General features: G+C 42.8%; 1 protein-coding gene across 1 annotated transcript in view; it reads left to right on the forward strand.

The window, feature by feature from the left end:
• Window positions 1-13367, forward strand: part of LOC103179597 — a 36105-nt gene that overhangs the window by 18552 nt on the left and 4186 nt on the right. The window contains exons 10-18 of the mRNA XM_042340837.1: window positions 343-488; window positions 883-961; window positions 1566-1711; window positions 2405-2461; window positions 3526-3609; window positions 5584-5769; window positions 6166-6244; window positions 6850-6995; window positions 7690-7746. Coding sequence (XP_042196771.1) covers window positions 343-488; window positions 883-961; window positions 1566-1711; window positions 2405-2461; window positions 3526-3609; window positions 5584-5769; window positions 6166-6244; window positions 6850-6995; window positions 7690-7746 — 980 coding nt within the window. The remainder of the gene's footprint in view (window positions 1-342; window positions 489-882; window positions 962-1565; window positions 1712-2404; window positions 2462-3525; window positions 3610-5583; window positions 5770-6165; window positions 6245-6849; window positions 6996-7689; window positions 7747-13367) is intronic.

The following is a 13367-nucleotide window of genomic DNA, read 5'->3' on the forward strand; positions in this document are numbered from 1 at the left end:
TGCAAATAATTTGATGTATCGCCTTATCACGTCTTCGAGATGTCTCAAAGCACTTCACAGAATATACTGTAAAGTGAATTGACTGTATATTTTGTGGGCGAAAGCGGCAGCCAATTGCGCACAGCAATTGAATTGAGTGATCAAATTATTATTTACTGGGTTATTATTTAATTTATTTTATTAGTAGTTATTATTATTGAATATTGGGTCCCCACTGTTGTTTGCTGAATTCACATTTACAAATCCTTGTAATGCAACTCCACGCAGGTTTAATATCGTATTTTCCATCTTAATCATTTTCATTTTTGATTAACTTTGTTTTTCGGGGGGACATCTTTACAGAAAAACTCTGCAAATCACTGTACGGGGGCGAATTATCCAAATCCCAGGGGCCGCCTCACCACGACGAGTGGAAACCACTGCTGCTGATCATACCTCTACGCATGGGAATCAACCACATCAATCCCGTCTACATCAACACGCTGAAGGCAAGTCCAGGGCGCAGCAAGGAGGCATGAGCACTCTCAGCCTAGAGTTACTTAACGGGAGTGATTTCTGATTATTATCAGAGCTGTGATCATGAGGCTCTACCCAGAGCCTCAGTAGCACTCGTAGCCCAGGGTTCCAATGTTCTAATAACTCATGCTGTGTGAGTAAATGTTCCTCTTGTTTTCCTCCTCAGCACTTCCAGTGAAATCCTGAGTTTATGTCCTCATGTTACTGATTCACCAAGTGGTGGGAATGTGTTAAGTGCAGTGATGGACTCCTGTCTTGCCTTCTCATACTACTATCACAGCTATTTAACAGCCCAGGGCAGCTGCTTAGCAACAGATTGATTTAAAAATAACTCTTGTCTAACACTCGTCTTCTTTTCTCTGCTAGGAATGCTTTAAGATGCCACAATCTTTAGGAGTCTTGGGAGGAAAACCAAACAATGCGTATTACTTCATAGGATTTATTGGTAAGAGACTGGAGTAATTAGCGAACTGCTCTCTTCAGTGTGTAACAGTGGTGAGGGATACCACAGTAATTTGTGTTCCATGTCTAAACATGACATCCACTTATATCCAGATTTTATCTATGGAAGGGAGGGACAGATTGTAGACTGTGTCTGTGTGTACAGGCTGTATGGATTGTGTGTAAGTGTCAGCCTGGCTCAGTTGGTGGTGCTTTCATCTCTGGGTCAGGCAGTTGTAGATTCAGCTCCATGTGAGTATTTTAAGTTTATGTCCCGGCTGATACTTCGGTGCAGTACTGGGCAAATGCTGCATTGTTGGAGGTGTCGTCCTTCGAATGAAACCTTAAACTGAGGTCTCTTCTGTCTGTTTGTGTGGATCTTAAAGATTCAAGGGTACTATTGTATTTTTTCCATGTTATCTGTCCAACAGTCCTTGACAGTAATTGCTGTGAAGTATGTTTGTCATGATATGTCTCTGTATAAATGCAAGTTCTTTGTTTTGCATCAGAATTATATAATATGAAGGTAGTTGAATGGGATTTATTCCACCTGCTGTTAAAATTTGGTGCTCTGTGTATATTTGAGCTGTTCTCTGCCGTCTATACAGGAGATGAACTAATCTATTTAGACCCTCACTCGACGCAGGCTGCAGTGGACACAGAGGAGGACGGGAGTGTGGATGATCATAGTTATCACTGCCAGCGGGTGCCACATCGTATGAAGATCACCCAACTGGACCCCTCAGTGGCTTTGGTGAGCAACAGCAGCAAGCAGCACCCTGTGTGCCCTCTCAGCTTAGCCCAGCCCTGCCAGCATTGTGTTTGTGAGCAGCTGTGAAAGTTTATTTGAGGCAGTTATCTCTTCATTTTACCCAGCTTCCGCAATTGGTTCACGTTTGCATCCCTGGCAAAGAACCAATTCATTCACAGTGTAATTACACCTCCCCTGGGCAAAGCTACAGATTACAATTACAGACATGTTTTTGGTTAAGTGTATTCTGTGTTGGAAGAGGAAAACAGGATGCAGATGTATAACCTCTGAGTTGGACACTTGCACAGATCGTTTTGCAACATTCATCCAGGTGGTGCTATTAACATGGAAAAATCTGGAGAATTTGTGTCTGGGCGATAACAGGCAAACCACACTTTTCTCTCAGCCTAACCCAGGACCCGAGGCCTCATTAGAACTTGTGCAGATCTTAAATAAAATCCTGCGAAGAACACTTTTATATTAATTTCTTGGATATTAATGGAGATGTTCTCACAGCGAGGTGATCGAATCTGGAATGCATTGCCTGAACGGGTGGTGGAAGCTGATTTGATAACCACTTTTAAGAGAAGTAGATAATTTTGGGGGGAGAATATGTATAATTCTATGATTCTAGACCCAGTGGAGTTCCAGATCTCTGCTCAGACAGATTCTCATGGCACGTGTTTCTGTTTGCAGGGATTTTTTTGCTACACTGAAAAAGACTTTGAAAGCTGGTGCAGTCTTGTGCAGAAGGTAGGAATGAAAGATTCTCTTGTGTGGTCTGATTTAAATCTCGTTTCCTCTTTTCTGAATGAAACACTGCTTGGAATCTGCAGGGTCCATGTTTGTTCCCTCTTTGCAGTCTGAGTTAGCAAGGACTCAGCCGATCGAATTCCTCATTCTTGCTTTTGAATCCCTCCGTGGCCTACCCACCCCCCACCACACACTACCTCTAAATGTCGGCCTGGCTCTTTAAAGACCAACTCTTTCTCCCAACCCAGCATGTTCTGATTGTATTGTTTGCATCACTCCACCCTGCTGCAAACTTGAATATATTTCTTTATACATCAAGTTCTGATGACATTCTCGGAGCACGGAGCCTGCAGGGGTTATTGAGTCCGCCAGCTGTTGTAGCTGAGTGAACATCAGCAGAGGTGTGTCCATTATCCCTCAGTGTGTTTCAGTGATCGTATGTTTATTCAGTTCCCCCGTACTGTACCGGTCTCAGCCAATGTCTAAACATGAATATTAATAAAATACTGATCTTTACCATATCAAATCCCAAATGTGTGCTGACATTTTAACAATCAGTATCAGATAGATTCAGTGTCATTGCTCCTGGGTTAATATGGATCTTATCAGCAGTGAATCGACCATTTTGACCTGGACTGCATCCTGACTCAGTTGGCAGCAATCTAGCATCTGGGTTGCATCAGGATTTTGAACTCTCAGTCGAGGCTGATATTCCAGTAAAGTGCAGGGGGAGTGCTGCATTGTCGGTTGAGCCATTAAACTGAGATCCCGTATGTTTGTTCAGATGGACGTTAGAGATCCCACTGAAATATTTAAATAAAACTGAAGGAAATCAAGTGTCATTAGCCAATGATTCTCAAGATAATAAATTGGTCATTCACTTCATGACTGTTTGTGACGCATTACAAATTGGATGCTGCATTCGCCTGTAAATATACTGTCACTCATTTAACAGTAAATTCTATGAAGCATTTTGAGTTGTGGTAAAGCGCTAGATCAAATTGCAAGGATTATTATTTGGAGAATTGATGCTGGATTCCAACCCATTTCCTTGCAATTTAAAGGACCTGTTCCTGGCCACTGTGCTACTGGGATACTTTTATCAAGAGATGCTGCTTACTCTGGTTTTGAATCGCTTGTCAGTACTGGCTTGATGACTGACTGTATGGGAACTGTTGTGTGTTTTTCTAAGTCACCCTTTATTATAAATGCCACCTTCCAGCTTTCCCCTCCCACATCCCCCTTGAATGAGACTTTAAACCAAGGTTCCCCTCCCATCTATGGGCTGCATGTTAAAGATTCCACAACAGTATTCGAGAAGAGTCGCTATCAGTGTTGTGGTAAACAGTGCCCTGATACATTGAGTTACTTTTACTTTAAATAATTTACTTCGTGGCTGTTTGTAGGACTTTGCTGTGCACACAATGTGCCCTCAATTGCCCAGACCCTACACTTAATTACTTGTGAAGTGCTACGAGGTGTTATGTCATTCTACATTGATATTACACGTAATACTATTAATATCAAAAGTGTTAGATCAAACAGAGGAGAGATTTCCCCCTCCCCCCATTGCAAATAGTCATCAACCAATAGTACAATTCCTTAATCCAACAATAGACAGAATTTACTTCTCTTGGGACAGAAACTCGAACAGTAAAAGGAGACAATGTGTATCTTTGCTACAGGCAATATTTAATACAAATTAAACAGGAATACATGAGGCAAAAGGCATACATGAGGGTGAAGGGTGTAGAGGAATGTTGAGGGTCTTTAGCATAATCATCTACAAAGCTAACAGGAAAGCTGATCCTTCTCACAATGAATCCTGAAAGTATCTTGGAATAATACTGGTAGAATAGAAATGGAGAGGATCTGGCACATTGTGCCCTATATGCCAATAACCAAGCCAACTGAGTAAAGAGTAAATAAGCTTAAATACAGACATCCCCTTTACACTTCACATCTACATGTCCTGGATTCCATTCCTTTATCTCTCGACCCTGTGAAATCACCCAGTGGCTGACACCAACCTTCAATCGAAGTCAGTGTAACTGTGCGACACTTGCATTGTGGCAACTGGTCCAACTGTCGGGAGATTCCCGCACCCTCACCCCCTCCCTACACCCCGATACCATTCACACCAGGTGCTCTTGGTAAGTGGGCACTTGGCCGCTGGAAATGAAAAGTGTATCTATTCTCTGCCCAAAGCTGTTCTCACCACTTTTGTCACCTCGAGCTCCGTGGCACATAAACAGCTGGGCCACCAATTCCTTTGGAATTGCCAGAGCAGGGAGGCCAGGGTAAGCAATTCGGGTGTTGTGGAGTTTTGACATTTGTTAACAAGACAGACGTCACACTCGTTGGTGAGAGATTAAAGAATATCTTTCCCTTTCCTCCCCTCTTCCCTCTACCTATTGCCCCTGGGCTTAGTTCAGGAAACTCCACAAAGTGCAGTCTGACTTTTAACCTTCCGCTATCCTCCTCAGCTGCAAGCCGAGACCACCTTTAGCAACTTGCAGAGGGGTCTTTTCCTCCTTATTCTCAATGTAAATACTGGCTCCCTTTTCCACCAGCAGTTGGGCTTCCTCAGATCTCTCTTCATCACACGCCAAGTGCCTGGGAACAGAAGGCAAATCAAACCATGGTCAGGGTGCAATGGGGGAGAAAGCTCAATCATGATTTTAAAAACAACAGTGTACAAGTGTAACCCCACAACATGCGCGATGTCAACCCTAGAGATAAACTAGTCCACTCAACACACTGGATAATGAGCAAGAGTGGATTGTCCCTCAGCTTCATGTTCCTCTCTTGTCAATGTTTCTCCACCAATTTGATGTATCGCCTTATCACGTCTTCGAGATGTCTCAAAGCACTTCACAGAATATACTGTAAAGTGAATTGACTGTATATTTTGTGGGCGAAAGCGGCAGCCAATTGCGCACAGCAATTGAATTGAGTGATCAAATTATTATTTACTGGGTTATTATTTAATTTATTTTATTAGTAGTTATTATTATTGAATATTGGGTCCCCACTGTTGTTTGCTGAATTCACATTTACAAATCCTTGTAATGCAACTCCACGCAGGTTTAATATCGTATTTTCCATCTTAATCATTTTCATTTTTGATTAACTTTGTTTTTCGGGGGGACATCTTTACAGAAAAACTCTGCAAATCACTGTACGGGGGCGAATTATCCAAATCCCAGGGGCCGCCTCACCACGACGAGTGGAAACCACTGCTGCTGATCATACCTCTACGCATGGGAATCAACCACATCAATCCCGTCTACATCAACACGCTGAAGGCAAGTCCAGGGCGCAGCAAGGAGGCATGAGCACTCTCAGCCTAGAGTTACTTAACGGGAGTGATTTCTGATTATTATCAGAGCTGTGATCATGAGGCTCTACCCAGAGCCTCAGTAGCACTCGTAGCCCAGGGTTCCAATGTTCTAATAACTCATGCTGTGTGAGTAAATGTTCCTCTTGTTTTCCTCCTCAGCACTTCCAGTGAAATCCTGAGTTTATGTCCTCATGTTACTGATTCACCAAGTGGTGGGAATGTGTTAAGTGCAGTGATGGACTCCTGTCTTGCCTTCTCATACTACTATCACAGCTGTATTTAACAGCCCAGGGCAGCTGCTTAGCAACAGATTGATTTAAAAATAACTCTTGTCTAACACTCGTCTTCTTTTCTCTGCTAGGAATGCTTTAAGATGCCACAATCTTTAGGAGTCTTGGGAGGAAAACCAAACAATGCGTATTACTTCATAGGATTTATTGGTAAGAGACTGGAGTAATTAGCGAACTGCTCTCTTCAGTGTGTAACAGTGGTGAGGGATACCACAGTAATTTGTGTTCCATGTCTAAACATGACATCCACTTATATCCAGATTTTATCTATGGAAGGGAGGGACAGGATTGTAGACTGTGTCTGTGTGTACAGGCTGTATGGATTGTGTGTAAGTGTCAGCCTGGCTCAGTTGGTGGTGCTTTCATCTCTGGGTCAGGCAGTTGTAGATTCAGCTCCATGTGAGTATTTTAAGTTTATGTCCCGGCTGATACTTCGGTGCAGTACTGGGCAAATGCTGCATTGTTGGAGGTGTCGTCCTTCGAATGAAACCTTAAACTGAGGTCTCTTCTGTCTGTTTGTGTGGATCTTAAAGATTCAAGGGTACTATTGTATTTTTTCCATGTTATCTGTCCAACAGTCCTTGACAGTAATTGCTGTGAAGTATGTTTGTCATGATATGTCTCTGTATAAATGCAAGTTCTTTGTTTTGCATCAGAATTATACAATATGAAGGTAGTTGAATGGGATTTATTCCACCTGCTGTTAAAATTTGGTGCTCTGTGTATATTTGAGCTGTTCTCTGCCGTCTATACAGGAGATGAACTAATCTATTTAGACCCTCACTCGACGCAGGCTGCAGTGGACACAGAGGAGGACGGGAGTGTGGATGATCATAGTTATCACTGCCAGCGGGTGCCACATCGTATGAAGATCACCCAACTGGACCCCTCAGTGGCTTTGGTGAGCAACAGCAGCAAGCAGCACCCTGTGTGCCCTCTCAGCTTAGCCCAGCCCTGCCAGCATTGTGTTTGTGAGCAGCTGTGAAAGTTTATTTGAGGCAGTTATCTCTTCATTTTACCCAGCTTCCGCAATTGGTTCACGTTTGCATCCCTGGCAAAGAACCAATTCATTCACAGTGTAATTACACCTCCCCTGGGCAAAGCTACAGATTACAATTACAGACATGTTTTTGGTTAAGTGTAATTCTGTGTTGGAAGAGGAAAACAGGATGCAGATGTATAACCTCTGAGTTGGACACTTGCACAGATCGTTTTGCAACATTCATCCAGGTGGTGCTATTAACATGGAAAAATCTGGAGAATTTGTGTCTGGGCGATAACAGGCAAACCACACTTTTCTCTCAGCCTAACCCAGGACCCGAGGCCTCATTAGAACTTGTGCAGATCTTAAATAAAATCCTGCGAAGAACACTTTTATATTAATTTCTTGGATATTAATGGAGATGTTCTCACAGCGAGGTGATCGAATCTGGAATGCATTGCCTGAACGGGTGGTGGAAGCTGATTTGATAACCACTTTTAAGAGAAGTAGATAATTTTGGGGGGAGAATATGTATAATTCTATGATTCTAGACCCAGTGGAGTTCCAGATCTCTGCTCAGACAGATTCTCATGGCACGTGTTTCTGTTTGCAGGGATTTTTTTGCTACACTGAAAAAGACTTTGAAAGCTGGTGCAGTCTTGTGCAGAAGGTAGGAATGAAAGATTCTCTTGTGTGGTCTGATTTAAATCTCGTTTCCTCTTTTCTGAATGAAACACTGCTTGGAATCTGCAGGGTCCATGTTTGTTCCCTCTTTGCAGTCTGAGTTAGCAAGGACTCAGCCGATCGAATTCCTCATTCTTGCTTTTGAATCCCTCCGTGGCCTACCCACCCCCCACCACACACTACCTCTAAATGTCGGCCTGGCTCTTTAAAGACCAACTCTTTCTCCCAACCCAGCATGTTCTGATTGTATTGTTTGCATCACTCCACCCTGCTGCAAACTTGAATATATTTCTTTATACATCAAGTTCTGATGACATTCTCGGAGCACGGAGCCTGCAGGGGTTATTGAGTCCGCCAGCTGTTGTAGCTGAGTGAACATCAGCAGAGGTGTGTCCATTATCCCTCAGTGTGTTTCAGTGATCGTATGTTTATTCAGTTCCCCCGTACTGTACCGGTCTCAGCCAATGTCTAAACATGAATATTAATAAAATACTGATCTTTACCATATCAAATCCCAAATGTGTGCTGACATTTTAACAATCAGTATCAGATAGATTCAGTGTCATTGCTCCTGGGTTAATATGGATCTTATCAGCAGTGAATCGACCATTTTGACCTGGACTGCATCCTGACTCAGTTGGCAGCAATCTAGCATCTGGGTTGCATCAGGATTTTGAACTCTCAGTCGAGGCTGATATTCCAGTAAAGTGCAGGGGAGTGCTGCATTGTCGGTTGAGCCATTAAACTGAGATCCCGTATGTTTGTTCTGATGTTCGTTAGAGATCCCACTGAAATATTTAAATAAAACTGAAGGAAATCAAGTGTCATTAGCCAATGATTCTCAAGATAATAAATTGGTCATTCACTTCATGACTGTTTGTGACGCATTACAAATTGGATGCTGCATTCGCCTGTAAATATACTGTCACTCATTTAACAGTAAATTCTATGAAGCATTTTGAGTTGTGGTAAAGCGCTAGATCAAATTGCAAGGATTATTATTTGGAGAATTGATGCTGGATTCCAACCCATTTCCTTGCAATTTAAAGGACCTGTTCCTGGCCACTGTGCTACTGGGATACTTTTATCAAGAGATGCTGCTTACTCTGGTTTTGAATCGCTTGTCAGTACTGGCTTGATGACTGACTGTATGGGAATGTGTCAAACTGCAGGAAATTCTGAGGACGCGGAGTTTCCGGATGTTCGAGCTGGTTGAGAAGCATCCTTCACACTGGCCTCCATTTGTACCTGCAACCAAGCCTGAAGTGCACACTACAGGAGCAGGTGAGGGTCAGGGCAGGGCTGTGACCCTGGGATCATTAGCACTAGAGACCCTTTGATTCCAAAAATCTTTCTTTAATTCCATTAATCCACTTGTGTTTTTCCCAGAGTTCATTGAACCAGCTGACAAACTGTTTGAATCTGAGGAAGAGTTTGAAATTCTGAACATCTAAAGCTTCCCAGAGGGTGGAACCTCATCTCATCGTTGCTTCTCAGTTCAGCGCTGCTGTGGAGTGACTGCAGTATGAGGCGCTGGAGCACTTCATCTCCAGCAGCTTTCCTAACCAGACCTGTGCCTGAATCCGTAGGGACATCAGAATTCCGCAGCCAGCACAGCCGAAGATAATGAGCTATCTCTAACTTAATGAGCAATGGCGCTGAAAGCGTTAACTTTCCCCCTTCCTCCCTTCCCCGCCAAGTAACGGGTCTGCTTTTGGGCAGAAGGGGGCAAGACGGACATTCTCTAAAAAGCGAGTGCTCTTCATCCGCTGGGAGAGTAACAGCAAGTTATTGAGAGGAGTTTGCACGGAGCAGGTCAGCAACGACAGGAAGTGACATGAACTTTTGACGCTGATTCATCGCTCTGTGACATCCCTCCTGGAGGGGAGTGGGCTCTGCGCTCGGCACTGCTAAATGCTGTCAGTCTGTGGAGCCGTCTCGGGCTCAAACACGTCAGGTTCTTAATCTGCCCGAGCTCCTGGATGTGTGTTTGGAAATGTACTCTGAAAATTCCTTCATCAGCACTCCAATCTCACTTCTAGTGTTTATATTGAAGGCTTTTTTTTGGGGGGGATAAATATTTAAATGTAGAAAAATTCAGTTTGTCATTATTTAACATACCTTCTCTTTCCCCCCCCACCACCACCTGTACAATGTCTCACCCAGTTTGGGTAGACCATGTACACTCCTGACCTCCACTGCACTATGTTTGATCCTTTCTCCTACTCAGATTGGTCTGGTTGTCCTGCCCTTGATGTGCACTAGCTCTGTGTGCTAATACATTGGCGTGGAGGGTAAAGTTTTTTTTAAGTAAAAAATATATTATTTTCCCCCAAATTCTGTTTGTGAGCTTTGAAAATTGAGTTTTAACAATGTACCAGAGCTGCACATCATCTGTAGAAGCAAAGTTTTTGTTTCTTTAAAAAAACAATGTCCACAATTCTCTCTGCTGTCCCCACCCCTGGATCTCAGATTGATGAAGACTTGAGTTCACCCATCACCAGCACACTTTGAACTGCCTTCAGCTCCCATGCTCTGCTGCACAAATTGGTTACTCAACCTACAGCAACAGTTGATAGTGGGATAGCAGTGACTCGATAAGGCCACAATGCGGGAATTGCCCATCCAGTAAGTGCTGCTCTTCATCAGTGCAGTGGACATCTGTCATGGGCTGTTGTGAGTGGGAGGAAATTCATCTCAGCAGGATAGGGTTGACCCAAAACACTACAAGTTTAAAATAACCTCAAAAGAATCTCTGCTTAGCAGCTTCTGAAGTATTTTTTATGTCCTCAACTTTGTAGAGGAATATCTGATGTACCTTGCTTTATCTGTTTTTTAATAAATTGTTTGCCAAGGAGTATGATTATCAAACATGTCAAACTACTAACTGATGTCAAACCACCATATTTCGTGTGCAGAGAGTTTGGTGATGGTTATGAGCAGCGGAGAATGAGTGACATGGAGTACAATGTTGCCTGGGGCCGAGGGGTTGACACTGGGATAAGCTTTACAGTCAGTAACTTGTGTTCGCAGTGTTACTTCTTGGTAGTCAGTGGCACAGTCTGTCAACTTGCAGTCATTCCTCCTTGCCGGTGATCCAACATCTACTGTGAGCCAAAACTGCCACTGCTGGCCTGCATTGGATGTTCTTCTGTACTAACCACTGCTGCACTTCCCCTGGGATCAGCAACTCTGAACCAGTTCCAGCTCAGCACCACTAAATAAATGGTGACATTCTTCCTGTAACAGACCTTGGCAAAGTGACCTGACAATCAATCCCAGTTATTCCATATACATAAACCATCTAAACGGTTAGATTCTACCCTGAAACTCACTCCTGGTAATCCCTTGTTTGAGGAATGGACATGGACATATTCCAGCTTTTCCTTGCTCTGCACACAATTTGCCCATTGTTTGATTGTGTAAATGTCTCCATCAGTCACTAACGATCTGTAGTTAGTACGAGTGTAATACTGCTCCCTCTTCTGTGTATAGGCCTGACGGCATCCTGGCAAAGTCGCCTTCACAGTGTGTGTCTGACATCACAACAGCTGCTTCTTTCCTTACAGCAGGGCTTTTACATCAGTCTTATAAATACATCAGCTGGGCGCTGGACAGGCAGCTTAGCAATGAGTGCACTCACGACAAACTGAAACGATTGATAGACTGTTAACTTGTAAAAGGAGAGGGGGTTTTAACAATTGGGACTGGTTGACATTGGAGACTTGGTCAAGATCGTCTTAACGATCTCTAGGAGTTGGTGTGTGTACTTGTCTTCTTAGCATGAACTGTTTTCTGGTAACGTGGAGAACCATCAAAAAGAAGTTATCAGAAATCCATCTTTCTTCTGTTAAGAATTTCCATCAAATACCTTTTCATTTTCTTCCAGTAAAATAGCCCCAAGTTTTAAGCGTATCCTCATAATGATATGCCCCTTAATCTTGGTATCTATGTGCATATACGTTACATCAATGGTTCTGGTGTTTGTTTTTGGGGTGCCTGGAATGACAGACAGTTCTCTAACTATGGCCCAATCAACATTTCGTTTAAATGCAACAACATTTTATATTTTTTATATTAACGAAAACCAAGAATTTGAGAAAAACTCCAATTTTCCCTTTTTAGGGTCTATGTAACTCTCATCTTTACATATCCATGTATCAATAGGCCGAGATCTTTGTTCCATAGCATCATTAAGAACTTAACTACTTTCTTCCCCTCCTCCCAGGAGATGTACCATTGCATATTTCACAAAATTCAACTGCATCTGCCACCTTTCAGCTCACTGCCTGACCACCGAGATCAACCTGCAATTTTCTGCATTCTTTCTCACATTTTGTCATCCTCCCTAACTTGTTCAGACAGCAATGCCCTTTTAACAAAAGGAAGGATGTAATTGCGAAATTATTTCTGCAAAAGTATATATTGTAATTTCCTGTCTCTGTCATATGATCTTCCTGTGGTGGGAGAATATTTTTTTTTACCAGAGAGACTGGGATTACAAAAAAGATAATTAAAAATGGATCCCAAATGTTGGATTAAATTACGTGAACCAAGATCCAAGTCTCCATCGAGAGGGGTCATTGTAATGATTATTGTTCTCTTCTTGGCTGTTTTAACCTGTCTGATGCTGGTAATTTTATTGCAAGAAATAAGTAGTCTGCGGACTGAACTGGCAAATGTCCACAAAGAGCTTCATGCTTTTAACAAAAGGAGAGAACATTTCAGGGTCATTTCAATGCAACCGGTAAGGAAACCTTTTTCACTTTCTCCTTCTGTAGAGCTTTCCTCAAAATGTTGTTATACATCCCCAGTTCTCAATCACTCTCTAAAGTGGTTTAACTTTACCTCCACTTGCAATGCTGTAAGCATGAAATTGTATTATTGGACGATGGTAGATACAATCACATGATATCGCTCCAGAATTCAACAGCTCACTCGACTGCACTCAGACATGCCTCAAGACAGAAAAATATTAGAGATATTTGGTCAGCAATCACACAGCATGATGCTTATCAATCCAGCAATGACCTACAGGTAAGCAAAGCTAACAACAAGTCTACACCTCCAGGTCTCTATCAGCTGTGCCTTGAATTACTGTAGACCTTGCACCTGGCTCTATAATTATAATAATAATAATCCTTGCATTTGATATAGCGCTTTTCACATCTTCCCGACGTCTCAAAGCACTTCACAGCATATACTGTAAAGTGAATTGACTGGAAATATTCCGGGCGAAATGCAGACCAATTTATTATATTTTTCTTCTTGAGGGACTATTATCAGGCGTGAAGAGTAACAAAACTTGCCCAATGTTTCACCCTGCCGGGAATCGAACCCAGGTCACTCGCTTGCTAACCACTGAGCTACAGTACTCTTACTGTTTATCTGGAGAAGTGATGCAATGTGTTTCAATATCTCATGCGTACAGCATTGCAAGTGGAGGTAAAGTTAACCAATTTAGAGAGTGATTGAGAGCTGGGAATGCACAACAACATTTGCGGCTCGGATCTCAGTCACACCAGGAAATGGGAATGCGAGGCAGACGCTTCTCAGCACTGCTGGAAGAACAGCACCTGAGCAGCCAGGGAGCTTGTGCTAATGGAC

Source organism: Callorhinchus milii, unplaced genomic scaffold, assembly GCF_018977255.1.
Source record: "Callorhinchus milii isolate IMCB2004 unplaced genomic scaffold, IMCB_Cmil_1.0 Scaffold15, whole genome shotgun sequence".
Classification (NCBI taxonomy): Eukaryota; Metazoa; Chordata; class Chondrichthyes; order Chimaeriformes; family Callorhinchidae; genus Callorhinchus; species Callorhinchus milii.